The sequence below is a fragment of the Pleurodeles waltl genome, chromosome 11, assembly GCF_031143425.1.
Source record: "Pleurodeles waltl isolate 20211129_DDA chromosome 11, aPleWal1.hap1.20221129, whole genome shotgun sequence".
Classification (NCBI taxonomy): Eukaryota; Metazoa; Chordata; class Amphibia; order Caudata; family Salamandridae; genus Pleurodeles; species Pleurodeles waltl.
In genome coordinates, this window is record NC_090450.1 from 991,106,112 (window position 1) to 991,129,986 (window position 23,875).

Consider the following 23,875-nt stretch of genomic DNA (forward strand, 5'->3'; position numbering starts at 1 on the left):
GCAGGGAACAGGATATATGCCGTATTTGGTAGGCCGCGAGCGGAGCCTCTGAATCAGGCGTCCGCTCCGGCCGCCATCTTGACCACGCCCCCAGGTAGGGGCGGACTTGGCCCTTTCCTCTGTTATAGGTTAAGGCCACAACCGTGTAAGTCAATTTCTAAAGGTGGACTTTAAAAATAGTTTGGTATGTGCTATAGTTTCAGTGTTAGACCCCCAGCGTCAACCTCCACCACAGAATGCACCCAACCCCAGACATTTTTAAAAATATCACACGATTATGAATGCAGGAAGATGGGACTCATGAATCACACCTACTCTTTTACCCATGATGCTTAGTAAGTTGCACATTTACAGGCTGGAAAGATGCTACTATTCTTTTAAAGTTCCCTACACAAATAATTAGTGAAATATTGCTGCCGTCATATACATGAAGTATCACAATTGGCTGGTAGTTAGACAAAAGAGCAACATCTTATCAGAGAGAATGTAGCACAATCCAAATAAAGAATAGCCTGTATTTATGGCAATTATATAAATATTGACACTTTAATATTCCATCAATTTGGTTGGATACATCAGTGCTCCTGAAAAGTATACTTAGGAAGTACAAATGCGCCTGTTTACAAAATATTTACATTTCAGAACGTTGTTGTATATTAACAAGACATAACTATCGAGGTACGCCTACTTACAAAGGTAAACATCTACTCAAAGTGACCCCAAAAGACATGCACTTTGAACAACACATGGACGATATACACACACACACACACACTGGTCTACTCCATAGCCATTCAATTAACACATCACCTTGTACCTACAAAGTTCTGGGCTTGGTCAAAGCTTGCATAATTTTCTGACAACTAGAAAATATAACTTACAGATTTGGACGGGAACTCATAAGCAAATAGGGCATCTTTTGTTTCTGTGTACCACTTAATTTTATTCACTTAACAGATTCACTTTAGTGCTCTTGAAAGGTGTTACAATGACAGCACAAAAAGACATTAATTGAACAGACCAAAATAGGGAACCATCTACAAAGGACCTTTCTAATGCTCCTCCCTACTCCTACTCTAATTTTAATTTATAAAGTGGGTAATTCAGAGTTATTGAAAGCTCAGTGCCTAGGTCTCTATGGGGTGAGAAGTATGATGGAGAATGTAGAACTTGTTGAAGATTGTCCACTAGGTAATAGTAATGGAAGCCCATTTCTTTACTGATTAAGAGCCGACGAGTTGTTAATGGTTGCTGGTCATTGCTCTAAGCTGCATTTGAACAACCTACCCTGAAAATAAAGATATGATAACCATACCTGCAATAAAGGACCTACCCTTAAATCAGGGGGCTACCCAAACTAATGGACAACCCAAGCAGACCAGCTCCCCCACCCAACTGCCAACTCAAGCCCATAGTCTTCCCAGATTACAAATTAACTCAACCACCATGGCATCTAACCAACATGCTCTCCCAGCCAGTAAGCAATCCAAACCATCAATCTATACAGCCAATGAGCACGTAATTAACCATCATTAGGAAATGAGCTATTTCAGTTAACATACTACCCAAAGCAACAAACTATGTGCTCCCCAAGTCAAGCAACTCTGGTGCTAAATGAGCTACTCACATGAGTTACTTTATTCCTGCTGATGGGCCATCATGTGACAGAACTCAAACTTTTGGTCGGATAACATTCCACTGTCTTCAGCACAGTGGATGCATTTGGTTAAATCCCATTCTTTTAACTTAGGAGGCCTGCTTGACTAGCCTACAGTCTGTCTCAGAACGTCTTCGAGCAAAGTCCAATCCTTCGAATAGCAACAGTCAGACAACTTTCAAGTTGTTCAACCTCAGCTTCCAATGACTGCTACTACAAACACATACAATCACATTAACAAACCTGAGATATACAGCAATGTTTTATGATTTTAAAAAACTCCTTCCGTTGTACAGAGGTTAAGTGATTACATCAAACCAAACGAGAGAGTCATTGCTGGAGGTGGTTTGCATGATGGTGGTGGGGTCAAAACTACCCTTCAATCTGCACTCTTGTCCAGAGTTAACAGTCACTGCCACATCCTCCCTCTTAAGGACTCTTTACCCACAGCTATTAGAGACTAAGCTCATCCGCGTTTCAGAGTTCTGCGTCTCCAACAATTGAGAGCAGCTGCTTCCTCCTCTGTCCAGGATTCTGAGCCACAAACCAGAGATTCACCCGCCCATATCACGGATTGTGGAACACTTCTGGGAAACAACAGTGCACCGAAATATTTCAAAAATGTAATTTAACTGTGAACCTATCTAATGTTTTTCTTTAACTTTTACCATATAAGACAGTTGCAGGGGTCAGCAGAATCAACATCACTGCAATATTCAAATGAGTATTTTCTTAGAAAGAAAAACACCTGAAGAATCTCTTTACTGTTGTATTAGAAAGAGTAACTAAAACAATTTGCTTGATCATTAATTATTTAACTATGTGACTACTGATTCCAGAACATCTATATGGCACCCACAAAATAATGATTTTGTTGTGTAAGTGCTGCATTATGACTGGGTATGCTCACATCTGCAGTTCTGGGGACCATGGACAGTAAGGGGTCAGGAAAAAGGGCTCATTCATGGGATAATTAGTGTGGTAGGAAAGCCTGTCATTGAGTGACATAGGTAGGATTAGTGCACCATAGAAAGAGCCTGGAGCTTCCATCACACTGCAAAGGGTAAAGGATCGTAATTGATATTTATTTATGGCCCTACAATGATCGACTCCCATAAAGTCTTTTCTGTTCCTATTCTGTTAACTATGACAAATTCTTAGCAGATATGTCACACCATGACCTGATGTGTCAAAGAATAGCATGATGTCCTTTAGTTTGCGGGCACAGGTAGGATCCCGGATTGTAGGGTCAAAAGGAAATTTACCCGTCAGGCCCTTTTACAAACAATTATACAAACACAGTATACACAGACAATGAAAAAACAGATTTAGTGCATACATTCTGAACAAAGAGCTCGTCCTATGCACACCTAGCCACACTGGCCTTTTTCTTTAATCAAGTGACCCCTTCTCCAGACACACTGATGTCCTTGTTCAGAGCTACTCTTGCCTTCAGTTCAAGAATGAGTGCAAAATGTAGGAAAAACCTTTCAAGCATTCAATTGGTCTGCGGCTGTAACTGGGACAGCCTGTATTTCTAAGACATCTGTGTTTGGATTCAGGGGGGTTTCTGCTATTTTAGGATGCCTTTCATGAAGAAACCTAGAGGGAAACGGGTTGGAGTGCCTAGCTGAGGGTTCCATGACTACAGTTTTGAGACTTGTTGAAGTTAACATTTCCTCACAGAAGGGTAATGGTAGAGAATAAATCTCACAAACAGACCTCAGAAGGCAATCCTAGAGTATCTACTACCAGCCTGATTGATCTTAGACCCTGGCAAGCTTCATTAAGAGGTTTAACTATTCAGTAACAGCTTAAGTTCTCCCTAGAATGAGAAAAATATGTTGTTAGTTTTATTAAAGGATTTGTTACGGTCAACAAGTGAGTGATAAAAAATATCAATATATTTTTTTTAAAAATAAAAAAAGATGTTTAATGCACAGTTTAACAAATGTTTGACATTTAAACACTGCAGGAGAAAGAAACTCCAGTGTATGAGGTGATGGTCTTCCAGTCACAAGCATGGTGACAGTGACAACTGCGTCCAGCCATACAGGACTCCACTGGCTGCAAGATGCTAGGTAGCAGGTCTACTGTGAAGAGTTCTGGACCAGTTCTTACTGCTGATGAAGACAGGCCCGGCTAAATACTGATCAGTGCTGCTGCACCCATGTATACAAGAACCAGCCTTCCAGTGGAGCACGACGCAGGTCACCTACAAACACACACACACATATGTACACAAAAACATGTACAGTCACGAGAAGTCTCCTGTTGAAGGGGGAAGTTCGCTCCAACTTCAGCTCATCTAGCTGCCAAAGTCTTTGTACATGTGCAGCCAGGGGAAAGCCATGTGTGCCACAGTTTGCCTTAAAAAAAAGTTCAACTGGGCTTAGTAGGAGCTTTTAACCGAACGGTTGGTGTCCTCACAGGCAGCTTCAATTGCTGGTTTTGGGCGTCTACCGTTGCCTGTGATGGGACCTGAAGGGATGGGGCCTGGATCTGGGCAGATGCTGCAGCTGCAGCTGCTGCAGCTTGCTGCTGCATGAGCTTCTGCTGCACCACCTGTGCTGCAGCGGAGCCGGCTGGGATCACCTGCATCTGCTGGCCAGCTGTGGTAGTCGGGGAGAATGTCACGGTTTGTTGCTGAACCTGCAAGAGATATGTAGAAGGATAAGACTGGTTGGTCTTCACCATCCAGGGAACAAAGCTTCATTCACTGTATCATTCTTTAAGTAGAGTATTTCTCCAACAAACACATGCGCTATACCAGTCCAAAACAAATTAAATGATTCATTGCTGCTAAGATGGCCTCATTGTTCCCAAGCAAATAGTACTAAGAAATGATGGGAAGAATAAGACACTGCAATGCAACTTCTCACCTGCATGCATAAATGAAGTTAGAAAATCCTCTGCAATCCAACCCCACAAGCAACTGAACAAATGTAGAAAGTTAGAGGTTTGTGGATCAAACATTTTAGATCTCAGAAGCATGAGCCAAGACCAGGTGGTACTTTTCGCTTAGGCTTTCTCGCTTTCCCAGATGCTATTCAAAGCTTTGTAAGGCCTCGACATTAAACACACTCATTTTAAGAGAAACTAATTCAGAACTTCGGGCTTCACAGGAGATGGGTATGGGCACGCTTACTGAATACCCAAAAGCCTAATAAAGTAAGCTAACAGCCCCAGCCACCCCGACTCCCTACTGTTCATGGAAATAACGCTACTTGCCCGTGGGAAAGATCTTTCTTGGGTGCAGCTTCCTCCCCAGTAGGATAATTCCAGGGATCATACTGGATCTGGAAACCTCAAAACTATCTTGTAGCCGGCATGGGGCGCAGGCTTCATATCCACACCGGAAATGGCAACAGATGACATCACCAAAGCCAACTGGCGCCCAACCCCAGCCAACGTCAGTTTCCATCCATTTTTCCCCAAGCCTTCAAGGTGAGCAGATGGGCTGACATCAACACTGAGTAGTCAGTAGCAAAATGAAATATTTGGGGATCTTACTAATTTTCCCTAAACACATCCTTCAAACGGGAGGCTGCTGGGTAGATGAGGAATCTGGAGGTAGACACAGTATCCACCAGAATGATTGTAATCGCAGCTAAGTAACTTTTCCTTCTGATAGATACTTGCACCTGCAGATTCCCCACCTGGAGAGTAGTTTTAAAAGCAGTAGAGAAGTGCTGAGGGTCTGCATACCACACCCTTCTTGGCCAGTCTGGGGCAATGAGAATATTTTCAGCCCGGTCCTGCAAATCTTCCTCAGAACTAGAGAAATCAGGGGTGAGGGGGAAATGGACTGTGCAGCTGAAAGTTCCACCTCAACCCAAACAACTCCCTCAAGGATCCCCTCAAAGAATACAGGAGGGCACAGAACATTGAGCATTTTGAGAGCAGGCAAACAAGTCCACCTGAGGAGTGCCCCACTGGGCAAAGATGTTCTGGACAACCTCCAGCAGGAGGCGCTACGCGTGGGCAGCAATATACCACCAGCTCGGGCTGATGGCTGTGACATTCAGAAACCAAGCTAGGTGGTTGGCAGTCAACCAGAGCCCTTGAAGGTGAACCCAAGACCAGCCTCAACCCTTTCAGGCAAATGAGACGAGACCCTACTTCACCTTGCTTGTTGACATACCACATCGCAGCTGTGTTGTCTGTCAAGATCCTGACAAAGCGACCTCAGATGGAGGAAAGGAAGGTCCTGAGTGCTAACCAAGTCACTCAGTTTCCATCAGGTTGATGGAAAGTACCTGTTCCTCTCAGACCAAAGGCCTCTGATGTTCAAATGCTCCAGATGAGCTCCCCATCCTAAGGTGGAAGAATCTGTCACTACAAAAGCCAAGGTTGCCTCATTCCACCACCAAGCCACATTCGCTGCAGCACTGGGGGAGATTACAATGGAGTCATGGGGCGAGGGGGAAGAAGGAATGCAAGCAGAGTGATGGATTACCCAACATGGTAGGAAGTTGCGACTTCTGGCAATAATGCTTCACTATTCCTCAATATTAACTTGTCAAGGAAAAGGGTGGTATAGGAGATTGCACTGAAAGTGCCTGAAGTTCACTTATGTAATGATACCTGGTATAGGAAGCTGGGTTCTGGTTGCAGTAACCCCTTTTGCCTGGTTTCTGATGCCACTCTGACTGAAGTGCACTGGGTTCCTGCTAACCAGGTCCCCAATGCCATAGTTCCTTCCCCAAAACAAGACACCTGGTCACTTGATCCCCAGGTGACCAGGCTCTTTAGCACCTCTGTAATTCCCTAGTAAATTTTACCTCTGGTACCTCGAGCCTAGGTACTAAAGAGGGTCCGGTCCTAAGAGCTGTAGCATGACTTGTGCCACTCTAAGGGAATCAGCACCAACTCATGCAGACTGCCACTGCAGGCTGCATGACAAGGTGCTCCAAAAAGTGAAAACACGACATGGCACACACTTGTGTGACATGTCTCCTAACACTGCCTCTAATATTTCTAAGTCACCCCTAACACAGCCGTAAGGCACGGTGCATTGTGTTACAGGCGAGGCCATAAAAGCATGAGCAAATATATCACTAATATGTCGTTGTTGATTCTTACACATAGTAAGCAAACAGGGAAGCAATTCTAAATACATGTGCTGGACACTGGTCAATACATGTTCTTCAGCTACACAATGGCATCCCGTAGTAATAAATCACCTTAGAGGTGCCCCTGAAAACCTACCAACTGCTGGTGGGCTAGCTGACTAGTTGTACCCAGACTGCCACCAACAGATGAGGTTCTGACCCCCAAGGATGACAACCTTTGTATTCTGGAGGTCAGAAACAAAGCCTGCTCTGGCAGGGGTGTTACACACCCCTCTCAAAAGGATGACCTTCAAATCTGCATGCCAAGGCAGAACGCTTCAAAAGAGCCCACCACCTTTGGTATGCAGATCTGGCTCTATTCAGAGGGAGATGTCGACTCCCCCACAGACCAGGGCCCATTTGGCATCTGGACAGGTGAGAACATTAGTTATGCAGGAGGCGTGTTGCACTGCCAGGCTGGACACACCTTTAGGGTGACCGACCTGAAACGAAAACAGCCTTAGGAATTCCGCCAGTTTGTGTGTAGTGGAATTAGGAATTCTGGGGCGAGGTGATGCCCACTCCCCAAAGGAAGTGGTCATCTAGGGAGTGCTGTGACCCCACACATAAGGAGCATATTGGCTACTACCCTTCACTTCCCTTAATGCCCCCTAAATGGAGTATTTAGGGGACCTCCGGATACCAGGAAAACAGGTCTTTTGTGAACACAAAAGGAGTGGACAAGAAGCCTGCTGGCCCGAGAGCCGAAGAACACGACGGACCTGGTGCCAACCCTGCCTGCTGCACCTGAACCTTGTAGATCAACTGACCTTTCCTGCTGCCGTAGTCTCCAAGAAAACGGGACAGCTGCCAGTGCAAATCACCAAGAAAAACACCTTTGGAGAAGAGGAGCTGCTTCCCTGCATCTGCAGGCACCGCTTGTAAAGTCTGGTAATCTGCCCCATTGGCCATCGGGCCCTGCGAGGGATCAACAAGTTGGAGAAGACTGCTACAAACCCAGGAGGTCAATCCCACAGGTCAACCCTGCCGATTCCCAGAAGTCCCGAGATGCTGACCCTATCCGGTGGCTCTCCGCAGCTATACCTAGGGTACTGGACCCTTTACAGCAACCAAGGCTTGTTGGTGGTCCAAACCGAATTCCAACAGCACTAAAGCAGACCTACTGTCGAGGGACGTCAGGATCCACAACGCCATTCAAAAGAGGCCCCACTGCCCTGTTTCCCCTCTTCTTCAGGTCAGCAAGACCCAGAGCAAGTCCCTGACCACCATGACCCGATGGCTATTATAAGAAGACTTCAGAACTAGTGTCCTGCAGAGGCTGTCCTTTAGGCCATCAAAAGCCTTTTCATTCTCTGCAGTCCAGGTCACTTTCTAGGACTGCTTTCAGTGGGGCGCAACTGTTGGCCAATAATTGGTACAAAGTGACCAGGGAGAGCAAGGAATGTTCTTAATTATGCATGGATAGTGAAAATCTCTATGTCCAGCACTGACTGGGCCTCTGCCTCCAGGGGTAGAATCGTCCTTCTGCCTGTCACGTGTTCTCAATAGAGAAAGGACAGACTTGGCATTTGGTTGCTCAGTCTAACTCCTCTTCTCCAGGTGCTCCATGTGAGCTTCAAAGGACTTGCTTAATACGTCACAGAGGTAAATGAACCCTTGGTGGCATCTGTTTTTGTGCTGGGTCCTCAGGAGCCCTTGCAGAAGCTTAAGTATCAACCCTCTCTTTGGCACCATCACCACAGGGCTGGCCCATTGACCAAAAGAATGCTTGATACCAACGTCCTGCCTCTTGGTTAACCTCAACCTTGACGCAAGCCTCAACTTCCTCAAACATTGCAATTGTTTTGCTCTTCTTAAGCGTCTGCAGTGTCTCCCTTATGATTGCAGACAGCAGAGACAGAGAAAAGAGGTAGGAAAAGTGGTGCAACACTGTCTTACACGGCTTGGCAAGAGTCAAGTATGACGTAGATTTCGCTCCCTCAACTAAGCCATCTTTTCTTTTTGCAGCAGTTCAGGAGGGACTCACTGTCCTCATCTGCTGATTCTTCGTCTGCACTCTCTCCTTAGGAAGGGTGCTTGTCTATGTGCACGAAGGCTCCATGGGTTGTCCTAGTGGCATATAAGATAAAGACGTAGTAGAATATTGTAGGGGCTACACCAGAAATGGAGGGCATAACCAACCTGGACAATCTGGAGGTCCCAAAGGTATGTGATGTTTGGGTCAGAATGCAGAAATCTGTTCTGCTGTGTGTTGTCCATGTTGGACTATTCATGCAAAGCCATTACAATGGTCTACTGGCAAAGTGGGAAGAATATCATGCAGCACATCCCAAAGTATATGATTGTACTACCCCCAACAGCAAGATGGTATTCAATGAGCATAGTGTCCGATTGCCTGCAGAAAAAAACGTTATGTCCATTGCATCAATTCTTTTAGGCTCTCTATCCAGAGGAGCTGCAGGAAATGAGTCAGGGTTCAAAAGGAGGCCTATACCACAAGGTATTTGTAGTGGGAGGTTGCGTCAAGAACTTAGATGAACCAGGCACTGGTCTAGAGTTTGATAACGGGGCAAATTACCAGCAGCGCAGAAAATAGTTTTGATTAAGCTGCTAAAATTGGGCCAACCAGAACCACATTTAATTGCAGCAGAGACTCTGCTAGTCCTGGCTTCTTCAGTGGTGCGTATGCAAGTCAAGACATAAATCAGCATCACTATAGTGTGGAGTCTGAGTTATCTTCCTCCTCCTCAATATCATGTTGGGCAGTTTGAAGACTTTGCAAGGCATGAAGAGTCAAACCCCAAAATTGCCTCCTTCCTCCTACAGTATTGTTGCCGAAGGAGAGAAATGGATGGGATTCGTCTTTCACATCTGGTTGACCCTTTGCATTGGTGTAGCATGACAGAGAGAACTCCAGCTGAAGATGGATCATAATCCGGGGACTGGGGCCGAATCTGAAAGTGGACCTGAGCCAACAACCCTGGAAGAATGGCTGGCAAGACCTGAGGCAGAGGAGTAGACCACAAGGCGCTGCAGGAGGTGTAGTGAGTTGACCGTCTGGTGTCAGTCAGCCCAAAGCAAGGGCCCGCTACAAGAAGTTGGGCTGTGGGTCTTGGAGCCAGAAGTTGCACCAAAGAGCGGGAATTAAATTTAAGATGTGCAACATGACCTCCTTTCAGACTTGAACCTGCTGCGGAGTCGATGATGGTCCAGTGAACTCTGGGGCATCAGCTGCAGACTCTGAGTCAGGTCTGAAGATAAGGACAAAGTCAGCATCGGGGCTTCTGCAACGCTGACCTCTGAGACCTCTACCATGAATACCAGTGTCTGAACGTTGCAGAGCCGTCTTCACCCTTTCTATGCGTCTTTTTTCGAACTAAGTCCAGGCTTCAGCTGAAGACTGCAAGCGCAAGTGGGACCGGCCTCACAAGACGCATAGGGGAAGGCACAGCTTCTGGTGTTCAGCAATGTCGTTTACTGCTCCCTGGTGGCTCCAGGATGCATCTGACAGCATTTGTCACAGGACTTCGAGTCATGTTTGGTGCTGCGATAGCACAGTCAGATGATGTATGGGCCAGTAGCAGACATCTATTTCCAGCACAAGCTACATAGGTTCAAGCCAGTTGTATTTTGGGGTGACATCCCTGTACAGTGAAAAAGTATTTTTAACAGAAAGGGAATTGGTACACAACTGAAATCTATAGGAGTGGAGCTTTGGATCTGTGTCAAAGGAAGCAGAAAAAGAGAAATGGGTGTTCGCATACATCTATTTTCAAAAGAAGGCCTTTAAAAGACAGACTATTTAGGATTCTGTCTGTTTGACTGATCCTGCTATGCATGATAGCAATTGAAAGTTCCAGTCTCCTCAGCAGAGGGAGCTTTCTTTATTTTTGGCTTAGATAATAAAACGCAATTTTTTTATATATATTTTTTTTCATTTTAAAATTCATTTCTGAAGTAATATTTTTTGCTGAATTAGTGATTTAGCTTAATTGGCTTTCACTTACAAAAAAAATACTAAATATTGCCACCTATGAGGAGTTCCTTTACAAAACTTAAAATGTACATATTTTACATAAGTTGCATGATCTAGCACCGATATACAGTCTACTCTAGGAACAAATGGGAAAATACAATAGTGTGGAAAACTAATGAATGATTTAACAGGTGCCATTTATGCATAAGATAATTTTCAGCTAGCCATTCAAATTTCGCAAAGGGTCCAAATAACACATGCTGACAATTGGCAAGCGCAGCCACGCTGTTTAATACATAAACACCTCCATGCGGGGGTAGAATGGGCAGATATCACCTGCAGAACATTGCCCAACACCACCTTGCTGCTGTGCCTCACTTCTTGGGGCAGGCCCAATCTGAAGGGTATTCAACATAATAACTTGCAACTGCTCCTATATCATGGGTGACACGTGCAACTCTGCTGGGCACTAGAAATGGCTGCTTGACCTACCTGTTGGGAAGCAGATACCATCTGCTGGATGTTGGCCACAGTCGCTTGCTGCTGAACCACTTGAGGAAGCTTTGCCACCTTCGGAAGAGAGAAGAAAAGTAATATTAGCACAGTCCAGATTACTACATTTACATGTCAACCCATTTTTAGTGTACAGCCAGAGATTATGTCAAAAGAAATGACATTTATTTAAATAAAACAATTTAATCAGGCTTCCAAATCACTTCAAATGTGAACCAGTGTGAAAGCGTCCTTTTGTGGCATTTTCTGGAAGAGCATGCTGTAACTTGTTGCTGCTCCTGACACAACCTCGATAGGCAAATTCTTTTAGTTGCACAATCAAACAAAACATTACTTCTACAAAGGAACAAGGCACCGCTGTACACACAGGTGTATTTCAGACTCCCCAGAAAGATTATTCAACAAAATAGCTATTAGGTACATTTTATTTGTGATCTCTCTATTCTCCTCTAAGAGTCGCTCAACTTCAGATTACCAAAAGAAGGCTGCAAGCAGCGCAGCTGACATCATGTCCAGAATAGACAAGACATTTTGATGGGGCAGCTTGCATAGTTTGACTACCGTAGCATATGCCATGTGCTGGCAAAAGATGAAAACTATCTTCACTTTTTAAAGCAGTTAAATTCTGGTAAATTAAAGCAACAGGTCATCAGCATGGAATGCACAAGAAATCTGCCAAGAGAGTGCCAAGAACAGCCTACATAAAACATAAGAAGGAGAAGGTCACTTTCCTTTAGGAATAGTTTTGAAGCATTGACCATTTTCTGGATTTATATGCTGTGCATTATTATGTCATCAAGTGTTTGTCCGGGAATGTTCCGTAAGTTACTACGTTTTGTGATGCCCTTCAACCCCCGTCATAGACCAGTAGGTGGTTGTAGCCATACCCCTACAATGTCAGCCGTACACCCACATTGCCCCAGTGTGTGGGCACCATCTTCAGATCTTTTCCGTAGTTGGGTTTGGTAGGATTCCAGAGCGCCAGATAGAAAAATCATCTACCTGGTGTATTATTCCCTCGCGTTTTCCGTAAACTGACACCTCTTGTATAGGGAGACAAGTCACACGTGAATCCAGGAAATCCTTCAAACAGCAAAACTACTCCTGCCAAGTAAGCAACCTTTTCGCTTTCCAGCCTGAATGTTTTCTGTACTCGCATTCTATGCATCAATAACAGTGATATTCCCTTTAACTGGGAAGCTGGGCTGAAATTAGTGTGTGTTTGCAAACAGATGCTACAATATCTTCCGACCCACCTGTCCTTACCTATTTAACTCTCTACACAAGTGGCTTGTCAAAGTATGGATTGATGACCATGTGGCTACAATACAGATATAATTTATGCATTGATTAGCTATGAAGGCTAATGTGATGCCCCTTTTCCTAGTATATAATGTGTTCTTGGTTTTGTGTCCCATGACCTCCCTGCTACATTGTAGCACATCTGGATGGTCTGTACTATCCATCTTGCAACGGTTCCCTTGGTAACTTGGAGACCCCTGTTCGATCGTGTAAATGAAACGAGGAATCTGTCCTTTTCCTACTTTATATTGATTTAAGCAACACATTACTGCTCTTCTCACATCAAGTGTGTGCAGTGCTGCCTGTGTTCTGAGTTGCTGGAAAAAAGCTGGTAGTGCCTGGTTAACATGGACATCACCTTTGCTAGAAAATGAAGATTCATCCTACTGAACTGTGTATTGGTAGGAAGGGTTCCTGGAAGTTGGGTGCTTGAAATTCACACAGTGATGTTTCATGCTGTTTTCATGGTTAGGAATTTGAATTCTCTTTTGAATCACTCAATTAATCAGGATTTGGATAGCGCAGCTGCTTCACCTTTGATGGTCTCGAGGTACTTTGGGGGCGTGCTGCAGGATCACACTGCCTGTTCCTTTTGGTTGAACATCCAGGTCTTGAGGTCCCTCCTGAACTGTTGGAGTGATAGTGAGGCTCTTAGCCGCCAGGTGTAAGACGGAGCGACATCCGCTGTTTGCCCAGGTATGTGCTGGGTAGCTGCCAGGGGTAGGGATCTGGAGCGGAAATCTCTGGTAGGTTGGTGGAAAGTCACTCAATTATTGAGGTACACCAGTGCTCCTTTATGTAGTTACCTGTAAGTGTGCATGAGCAGCTTGAACTGGGGTCTCTTTGTGACTGGTAGCCAAAGGAGTTTCCTCAGGTAAGGGGTGATTTGCGTCTGTTTGGGGAGGTCGAGGATGACTGACTGCTGTGTTCTAGATGGTCTGGAGTTTGCTCATAATTTGGGCAGTGATACATAGAGGGAGTTGCCGTACACGAGACTGGTAGTGATGAGAGCTTGTGCGACAGTTCGTCTGGTGTTGAGTAGGAGCCATCTGAAGACCTTCCTTTTAGAGGATGAGAAAGTAAGAGGAGGAGATAGCGACGAACTGTTTCTTCATGGTAAGCTGTCTGTTGAGGATGATGCTAGAGGTTGTGGGCATATTCGGAAGGTTAAGGGGTAGGGCTCAGCTCGGGTGGCCACCATTCGGTGTTCCGTAGGGTGTCCTTGCCTTACCTGAAGATGAGTTCTTTTGTCTTGTCTGTGTTGAGTTTGAGACAGCTGTTGTTCATCCAGACGGCCACCTCCTTCATACATCTTTGAAACTGTTTGGACTTCAAGGGCACTTTTTAAGTTGAATTAGTGCCAAGTTATAATTTCACATTGGTGTGTGTGCTGACACACTGTGCTGATTCTCTTTGCTCCTTCTAGAAATGTTTTAATGACATAGGGTGGGAAACAAAAGTCTTTCCCTTACTGCCTCTGGTGTAAGTGGGTGTAGCTGGCACATGTGCCTTGATAGATATGAATGACAGTTTTTGAACTAGTTCGGGCATTTGGTACCCGAATATCGTAGTGTTTACTGTTACATTGTGTTTTTTGCAGATGAATCCATTCTCCTTGAATAATATTTTCTTGGTGTTGGTCTCGTAGCCTCTCCAACGATTTCTATGCCTCTTTAATGTCGTCCCAGGTGTCTAACTTTAAAGTCCTCAGGAGACATACTAAGCTTAGACTGGCTGGTTACAGGTGTTGCAGGTTTTTTTCTGATTAGAATAATTTTGCCTATTAACAGGATTCATTTTGGAACTGAAACTATAAAGATGCAATGTACCGAACTAGGTTTTACTGGCCTAGGCCAAACTAGGCCTCAACTACATATTTTTGTGTGGCTACTCCATTATATTCATCATGTGTTTATGTTTCTCATGGACACTGCACACAGCAAAATGTGCACTGATGCTCTGTGATAACATGCTGTTCTCGAAGAACTCCGGAAGAAGCCTTTTGTTGGTTTTTAGGGCTCTTCCTGCTCGCTCCATGAACGCTATTTATTTATGAGACTTTTAATTGTTTATGTAACCAGATTTGTTCTGACACGTCTTATAATAATAGGTCGGACACAAACTAATTTTTATTCATTTAGGGGGATATGGCCAGTCTGGTAGCATTATCTGGCCTTTAATAACAAGTACTATGATTTGATGATGTGCTGATAAACATGTGCTCATCCAATGCTGACTGTGCGATTTCCACTGGTTTCCATTGTAAAATGTATCATAAAAGCCCTTATTTTAAGGGGGAGGTAGATTATTTTTGGGTCTCCACTAAAGATGCTGTCTCACCCCGGAAGAGATGTCAGAGTCACAATATGACCCACACTTCAACATCAGTTTCTGATATTTGCCCGCTTTGTTGGACATGGAGTTCTAAGTAATCAGATTGTGCCATTGCACATATCTCTAATTTGGAATATTTTTAGTATGGACCAAAGGAGTTCACTTCACAGAAAGGGGAGAAGGTTGGGTGGGTGAGGAATCTGCAGTTAGAGTTCTCACCAGAAAGAGTGTTAACGAAGGTAAATAAATTGTTCTTCTAATGGATACTTCGAGCCATAGATTCCTCACCTTGTAAATAGATATCAGAGCAGTACCTACTCAGGTGTTGGGTCTATGGAATGGCTCCTAACAGGAAATCCTGTAAGACCTAAAGGGCAAAGTGCCCCAACAGCTGGACCTGGCTACCCATGCAGTAGTGCTCCATGAATGTATGAAAGGACGACCACGTCACAGCCTGGCAGGTGTACAGCACAGGTACTCTGGCAACCAATGCAGTGGTAGCTGCTTTGGCTCTGGAGGATTAAGCCCATAGGCCTTCTGGAGACCAGTCTAAAGCAGATATTATAAAAAGGATGACTTATATTTTTTCTTTGGCTTATGGAAATCACAACATTTATTAGTGGTTTGTCAATATGCTTCTTTGTGGGACATGGACTCTGTTTTTGTTTTGATTAGAATATTTCAACATTTTTGGCTTTTGGAATTGTAAAGTATGGATTTATTTATTGCATAAGTACTACAGCCTTGAAAAAGTCTGCTCCGGGCAAAACGTGTTGGCTGTTCATTATATGAACTTTCACTTGAAACGGGGAATCTATGAACTTCTCATCATTTATATCTTAAGAGAATTTGGAAATAAAACACCAAAGACAACACACACATTACTGGACTGTTCATTTTCACACAGTGCTATAATTTCTGTTTTAAGTGTTTTGGAGTGCTCTGGTGCCATCTCAAGATTGTAAAAAAACAGATAAAGCAGGCCAGTGCTGACTGAACTTCGGATAGGACTTCGAGGAACATTGACCATGTGGTCAGGATCGCCTCATTTTGCCTGTTTGGGATTGATTAGTAACCCCTTGTCCACTCGTGAGGGAATCCCTGGACTCTTTACATGGTATAGCTAGTTATTGATATATCACATAAAGAGCCAGCTTACTACAGTGTCAAATTCCATGAATTTGCCAACGCTTGTTTGTAGTTAAATGGAAAGTGTATGTTTTCTATACCTTGTAACTGCTGTATTCTCAGAACCCTTATGTGAATCTTTTTCAAAACATACATACAAATGCAGTCTTTTTTTTTATAACTTGGTTTTGGATTACTTAATTGCCTCAGGTAATTCTTCTTCAATTATTTTGGTGCTGTTTAAATTGTACACCTGCTCCTCTGCCTAAGCCCGACAGATCAGAGCCACAGAAACCGTGGGTTGACCCAATGGTTTAACAAATGACACCTATGGGTACAAAAGGGTATTGCATTGTGAGGTCGGTCGTACAACCACACCATTTAATACAACCCATTGATGGATCACCAACTGGGAGGAAATACTGAATCCTGCACCCCCAGGGGCCTGGGGGGATTGGTGACCCTGCTGACCTGCACCTTGCCTGCCAGACCTACGCACCCACCTTAGAAAGGACTGAGCGGAACCGATGAAGTGGTTGGGGCAACTGTCGCTGTCACATATGTTAACCTCATGGAATTTTGTGAACTGTGGGAACTGCTTGGCAGGGTCATAGGACCAAGTTATCATGCCATGGCTCCACTGTCCTTAATAAACTGCAGACCAGAAGGAAAAGTTATTTACCCATCATCAAAGTGGAGCAAGAACAGCAGGTTGCCGCATTGTAAATTTCTGCTCACTGAGCCCTTAGGCAATAAGATGACATCCACCATGAAAGCGGAGGCTTTGGAGGTTGAGTGGAAAAGGGTTTTGGCAGAACATATGGGAATATGATTGTAAAAATGACAGGCAGTCTACCCGGTGAGGGAGACAGAGCGGAAGGCACTGGGCAATGTACAGCATCTGGTCCACATACCACACCCTTCTTGGCTGGTCCGGGGCTATTGGAATGACTTAAGCCCAGACCAGGTGGATCTTCCTCAAGACCAGAGGAATCAAGGGCATGGGAGGAAATGCGTAGTAAAGCAGAAAGTTCTACTTCAAGCTAAATGCATCCCTCAGTGCTCCCAGAAACAGATAATGGAGGGCACAGAACTTCAGACAGTAGGCACTCTAAGTGAGTCGTAAAGAGGACCACCAGAGGAGTTCCCCAGATGCTGAAGATGTTTCTGACTATCTCCAGATGTAGACAGTGCTTAATTTGAGCTGGGGGTTGCAAGTGGGGGCCACCGGCACCCATTTTTGGTGACAAGCCAAAGTGCCAGGGCTCTTTCCCAAAACCGCACAGTTGTGTCCCCAATTGACAAAACCTTTAGAACCCTCTGTAAGTCCCAAGTAAATGGTAAACCTGGTACCTAGGGTACTAAAGAAGGCTCCTAAGGGCTGCAGCATGAATTGTGCCACCCTAAGGGACTCCACACCAAACACGACAGGCTGCATGTTTTGGTGCAGAATCAAGTGAAAGCACGACATGGCACACAGCTTGTGTGCCATGTCTCCTAACACTGCATGCAATATGTGTAAGCCACCCCTCTAGCAGACCTTACATCCCTATGTCAGAGTGCCTGATATTATATGTGAGGGCTTATCTGCACAAGCTGATATGCCCTGCTATGTCTGTTGATTCTCTGTCAAAGAGGAAATTAAGAGGAAAGCCATTTTAAATGCACATGCTGGACACCGGTCAATACAAGTTCCCCACCTACATGATGGCTTCTCTGAACATAAGGACGTTTGGTCTCAAACATCTTGCATTAATAAACCCTCATTGATCCCAGTGATGGATTTACTAATGCATGTACCCAGAGGGCACCTTAGAGGTGCCCCTTGAAAAACTTACCAACTGCTAGTGAGCTCACGGACCAGTTCCAGTCAGTCTGCCACCAACAGATGAGGATCTGACCTCACAGGGGGAAAGCCTCTGCTCTTGAGAGGTGAGAAACAAAAGCATGTCTGGGCTGTGATGTTACCCACCCCTCCCCACAGGATGACCTGCATTCTAAGGCAGGAGGCTTCAAAGAAGCCCACAACCTTTGATATGCAGAGCTGGCCTTTCTCACAGGTAGATGCCAACCCCTCTTCCCCAGGGCCCACCTTGCTCCTGGACAGGCAGAAAAATTGGCTACCCAGGAGGCGTGTCTCACTTCCAGCCCGAGTACACCCCTAGGATGGCCAGCCTGAAGTGGACACAACTCAGGAAATTCCGCCATCCTGCATGTGTTAGAATTTAGGAACTCTGGAAAGGGTGATGCCCACTTTCCATAGGAAGTCTTCATCTAGGGGGTGTAGTGACCCCAAGGGTAAGAAGCCAATTAGCTCCTACCTTTCACTCTCCTTAACGCCCCCTAAATTGAGTATTTATGGGACTCCCTGGTATCAGATCTTCACTCGACACAAACAAAGGAGTGGACAAGAAGCCTCCTTAACCAGAGAACCGAGGAGCACAAATGACTTGGTGCCAACCCTGCCAGCTTTGCCCCACCTTTGAGGGGCAACTGTCTTGCCGCTGCAGCCTCCAAGAAACTGGTAGAGCTGCCAGGGCTTAGTAAATCTCAAAGAACTTCTTGGAGTAGAGGAGCTACTTCCCTGCACCCAAGAAAGAACTGAGGACTGGGACTGCCAAAAACCCGACATCACCACTGCATCGGAACTGCCTAGCCCAAGCTGAGGTGGGTGGTCTCCAGGCCCTCTAGAGACGAAGCCCACCCGAGCTTGCCCTCTGGATTTCCTGACACAGCCTGCGGCCTGCTTCTGCAGACCAACCCCTTCACCTCTGGTGATGGTGATCTGAGTGTCCACTGCACCTTTGCAACTGGACGCCCCGAACTGAGGATAGGAGGGCCACTGGTGTCTCTCTGTCCCCCAGGCATTTGAGAATCAAGACCACCTATTGGTTCCACCGGACTAAGCCTCCCTCAGTCCACGCTTGCAGCCTTTCTGTGGACCCCCCCCCCCGACTCCGGTGATGGTAAACCCAACAATCCAAACCACCTCTGCACCCAGATCTCAGAGAACAAGACCACTTATGTCCCTACGTCCCTGAGCATCGCAAGAACCGAACCCCCTCGGTGGTTCACCCGGACTGGACTCTCAGTCAACCCCTGCAGCAACTTTGTGACTGGACATATCCCCATAGACGTAAATAGGGCACAAGACGCTGAACTGCACCACTGCACCCGCCGGCCCCTGTGCTGCCCTAACTGACCTGTTGGTGTGGCCTTGAACTTTGCCCCATACTTACCCCCAAGTCCCGGAGATTGGTCTCGTAAGCAGCTGTACTATAAATGTATGCAGTGCTTGTTCTTCCTACATAGGATAACATTTCCGTTTCTGAAAAATTCACTGTCTACTTTTAAAAACTCCAAAAACGTAACTCTAAAAGTACTTACCTGACTGGTGATCTTGATATCAAAGTTTATAAAAAAGTATGTGTTATTTTTATACATTGGTGTCGGATTTCTTTTGAGTGTGTCTCACTTACTGCATGAGTGTGTGCCTTACATGCTTAGCACTACCCTCTGATATGCCTAACTGCTCGATCTCACTACCCAAAAAGAGAGCATTTGGGATGTAATTTGTACCTCTGTGATACCTCTGGGGATTTCTTGGACTCTCTGCATAGTGTACCTTATTTTGGTCTGCTATATAAAGAGCCAGCTTCCTATAGGCTCTAATGACAGCGCAAGGACGCCACTTTCCGGCACCGAGTGAAGCCAACACCCAACTACTAGGGTGGTGAGCTATTGAAAAGCTTCTGGATTTAGTCCAATGTAGAATGAGGAAGCATCCATCAGAATCAGCTTTTCACAAAAAAGACCAGACATATCAAAGGGCATAAGCTTGTACAGCACCAGAAAGTCCTGTGGAATGTGAATATAGATGGTGGAGCACAATGCTAGTGCCAGCCGCCCATCCCAGACAATTAGTAGCATCTAGACCAGCATGTATCGCTTATCTGGTCACAATCCAACCATCATGAATTGTTTGAGCCAGAGAGAACTGCCAAGATACTTCTGGCCATGTTTTAGAGGGCATGCATGTAGCCACCCAACAAACCAATCTCAGTGTCAGGCTAGCCGAGGAGAACATTGCTTTCGGAGTACTTCAATCCTTTTCGACTCACTATGTGGAGTTGTAGAGAATCAAGCCGGAACCATGAGACTCGCTGGGGTTAGGGTGTTTAGTGAGAACATCTGGATCGGTCTGTGATGCTTGCCTACTCACTTGTGGGTAAGAACAGGGCTTTGGCCAAGTAAAAGAGAAGCAAGGGCTCAGGCTGCAAAATTTACTTAAGAGTGTTAGTCTTGATCTTGACTGCAGACAGCTCCAATTCCAGGACCTAAGCTTCCCGTTGGACTACTGCTGCAAATGATGCACTCTTTTCTGTTGGTGGTCCAAGCGGTGAGTCAAACCCTGTATCTGGGGAGGTAACAGGGATGTATCGAACCCACCTATCGTTTTTAGTAAGATGTATGCAAAATGATCCTAATCATGAGAGTGGAAATCACCTTTCTGCTCCACCATCATCTCCCTTTGATGGTCTAGCTTGTTCAGAGTTGGAGCCGAAACAATAATGGAGCCTCTGCTGGTACATCCACCCTGGTAGAGGAAATGGTACAGACTCAAGCTGTAGGACAACCGGCTGTGCTTTAGCCATTTCGTAGAATGACATTGGTAGAGATCACGCATTTGTCTGTTCCTAGTGCAAGATTAAGCGTGTGCGCTGGAGTTGTTTCGGGGCCCGATACGAGTCCGTATGGGTCAGACAGCATCAGGGATGGATCCATTTGCAGGAACCAGACAGGAGGAGAGTGACTACTTGTGGCCCAAAAGTGTGCCAGAAGAAGCTGAAGTGCACCAAAAATCTGCAGGATGGCCTCTTTGAAGGTCTTGATCTGCTGCAGCATTGCCGATGGCCAAGGTAACACCGAGCACACAGGATCAGTTGGGGAATATGCTCTAAGACCGTGGACAACTTTGTTCTCTATAATGGATCACCTTGGGGTGCATGGCAGCACTTATCGCGCTACTTTGATGTGGGTCCACAGCCGAAACCCCATAGGCACACTTCATACAGGTCTGTGACCACCATCTGATTTTAATTAATAGGATGGTTTGAAACCTGTAGTTTTAGGAGCAGACATTGTTCCTTAGCACACTTCATTTCATTCTAGGAATCATCAGAAGGCCAATTACTCTGGGAGCAGTGCTTTTTATCCGCACCAGAACATGGGGAAAAACGGAACTGACGTCAGCGCGCCGAGGCGACGCATATGTATGCTGCTCCACTCTGTCACTTAAGGGGTGCTACAGAACCCCACAGTGACAACTAGGGGCGCGAGGCAGCATTGCTGAAAATGTTTTCAGATGCAGTGCGGCACCTGGGGAGCGCTCCAGGGGGAGAAATCCGTGGTTAGGAGTATCCATCAGAACATTATATTTTCAGCAATTTGAATACGATCCCTTACAGTAATTTGGCCAGAGTCCCAAGCTTTGTTGTCTCTAAGTGGTGTGGCAGTGTGGTCACTTATACTGCTTTTTCTCACTGTGCAGAAAGCAATTAACAAGGAGGATCTTCCAGAGCAGGAGATGAGCTGTTTCTGAGCTGTGAAAATTTCATGACAGGATCAAAACGTACACCTATCAGGGTAACATATAAAGAATTCACGAAATAACCAATCTCTGAAATCGAAATGGTTACTTCCCTGTAGGAATACTCTTGCAGCTTGAAGAATTTTCTGGATGCACATGCTGTGCATTATTCTACCATATTGTAGATGGGTCCGAACTCTCCTCTTGTAGTAGTCTCTTTTCTCTTTTTAGCGTCGAGCCTGCGTTGCATGCGCTCACGCATGCGTATCGCAGCGAGACGCTTTAGTGTTTAGTAAAGGGGTCGGAGCCCTGTCGACGTCACGTCTGTGTTTTTCATTGGTTAGTGGGCTTGCCTATTAAAATCTGCTTGCTTGTATTAGTCTAAGGCATGCAAACGTCATGCCTTTTCCGGTGGCTAGCCCTCCTCGAGCGCATCAACCAAGTACAGAAAACATGCGAGGCTCGCTGTTTTCTGTCCGGCTCGTGGACTACTTTTTCTCTAATTTACTAGCGCGATTTCGCTTGGCAGAAGTCGAGCACTTTACATAGTTAATTGCACTTTTTCGGGTTACGTGCATAAATACACTTTTGCCGATAGGTGAAAAGTCGGGTTATGAGTTTACAACGCTGTCAGCTCTAACATGAGCAAACGCCAGACCCGTTGCATTGCAAATGCTTGTTTTTCTTTGTTGCTGGACGCCAACTGTCCTCACCATTTGGCTTAGTCCAGGCTTTCCTGACGTCAGAAGCCCCTACTCAAAAGCCTCTGCGCATGGTCGCCATATTCAGGTTATTTTTTCCCTAGCGATTGTCTGGCCATTTAATGTCCCATGGGCTTCCTCTTGATTGCACTTTATTTTATGTCTTTGTTTACTTTGACTCCCCTCATTTCCTGGGGAGCCGCGGGGTTGCATGTGAATCCAGAAAATTCTTGAAGCTCCAAAACGACTCCTATAGGTAAGTAACCATTTAGTTTTACAGCGTGCATTTCTTCTGTATTCACATGGCGTGCACAGCGGTTTCTTCACTGTGGTGGCTGGCTTAGAAATGAGGTTGAGCTTGTAAATAAATGCTTCGGTACTCTCTGTCCCACTTGTGCTTCTCTGCTCACCATGACGTCGATGGACATTTTTACTGGGTGTGTGTACTGACGACCAGGTGGCTGCCATACATATGTAGCTCGCAAAAACAACGAGGTGAAGGATGAAATGCTTGAATTAATCTCAGCCACTGGCAATTGCTCGGGCCACATCCCAATTCATTGTTTGAGCCATCATGCCACCTCAGTTTGGACCCAGCCCTATGCAAATCAGTCTTGACCCTGCTCCTCATGGGAACAGTCCAGCCTGAAGTGCCACGCCAAGTCCTTTGTGAACAGGAACACAAGCAACCCTTGTAATGGATTCTTTAGCTGGGTATAGCATGGTTTCAGTAGCACCGTGACCCTAGGACTCACGTCTGGGCATAAGCGGCGCACTTAAAGCATCAAATGCAGACTTCACATCTTAGCCAATGAAGGGGGTGGGTAGGTGATCCCTGCTGATAACGTGTTGTTGGGAAGCCCCAGAACTATGTACCGGCCCAGGGGAGGTCTGCACTGTCCAGTGGCGTGCAGACCACAATGAATCTGCATCAGTACCGGCGCCACACAGTGAAAACCAGAGCACAATATTTCTCAGTGCACCCAGCTATAGCACAGTCTCAGACAGAACCCTGTTGTATTGACAATCATTAGAGCATCAGCCTTTTGCAACTATTGTGAAAGAGTCCACAACTCTCCAAGCAAATCAAGATGAGAATACACTCAACTGCCCTCAAGTGTGGAAGTGGAGCTTTCCACGTTCTTGGCCATAAATGACACAAACCACAACACCGCTACTATAGATACAATCCTCTAGTCCGTTAATGGCTTGCCTGCCTCCCTGGAAGATAAAAATCAACTAAATCTACTCCGGCATATCGCTGATTAGCTAAAACTTCCAAAAAGCAGCTGCCAAGAATAACAGAAGCAGAAAAACAAGTTTTAACAACAGAAAACACTTCAAAACGCTGAAAGAAACCACATTCAAGCTGTCAGCAATTTGAAAGAAGTGATGGGACATGTTGAGAGAGAGCCCACAGAAATAACCTCCGAATCTTTAGCATCCTAGAAAGAAAAAAGTGATCAATTTCAGTAAAACAAAATCTTAACCTGGCTGAAACCATCAGGATTCCCACTTGATCCCCTACCTTCTAGGGTGTGGAAGGAGCTAGGAGATGAACTCATTCTCCCTACATTACAGATTTGTAATCAATCCTTT

At 45.4% G+C, this 23,875-nt stretch overlaps 1 protein-coding gene across 8 annotated transcripts in view; it reads right to left on the reverse strand.

The window, feature by feature from the left end:
* Nucleotides 1-527: 527 nt before the first annotated feature.
* The window catches only part of EP400 (E1A binding protein p400), a 601,391-nt gene continuing 578,043 nt past the window's right edge, over nucleotides 528-23,875 (reverse strand). For all 8 annotated transcript variants that reach the window (XM_069215336.1, XM_069215331.1, XM_069215335.1 and 5 more), the window contains 2 exons: nucleotides 11,201-11,278; nucleotides 528-4,309 (listed from right to left, as the gene is read on the reverse strand). In XM_069215336.1, the coding sequence (XP_069071437.1) occupies nucleotides 4,040-4,309; nucleotides 11,201-11,278 (348 nt within the window). In that variant the 3' untranslated portion in view covers nucleotides 528-4,039. The remainder of the gene's footprint in view (nucleotides 4,310-11,200; nucleotides 11,279-23,875) is intronic.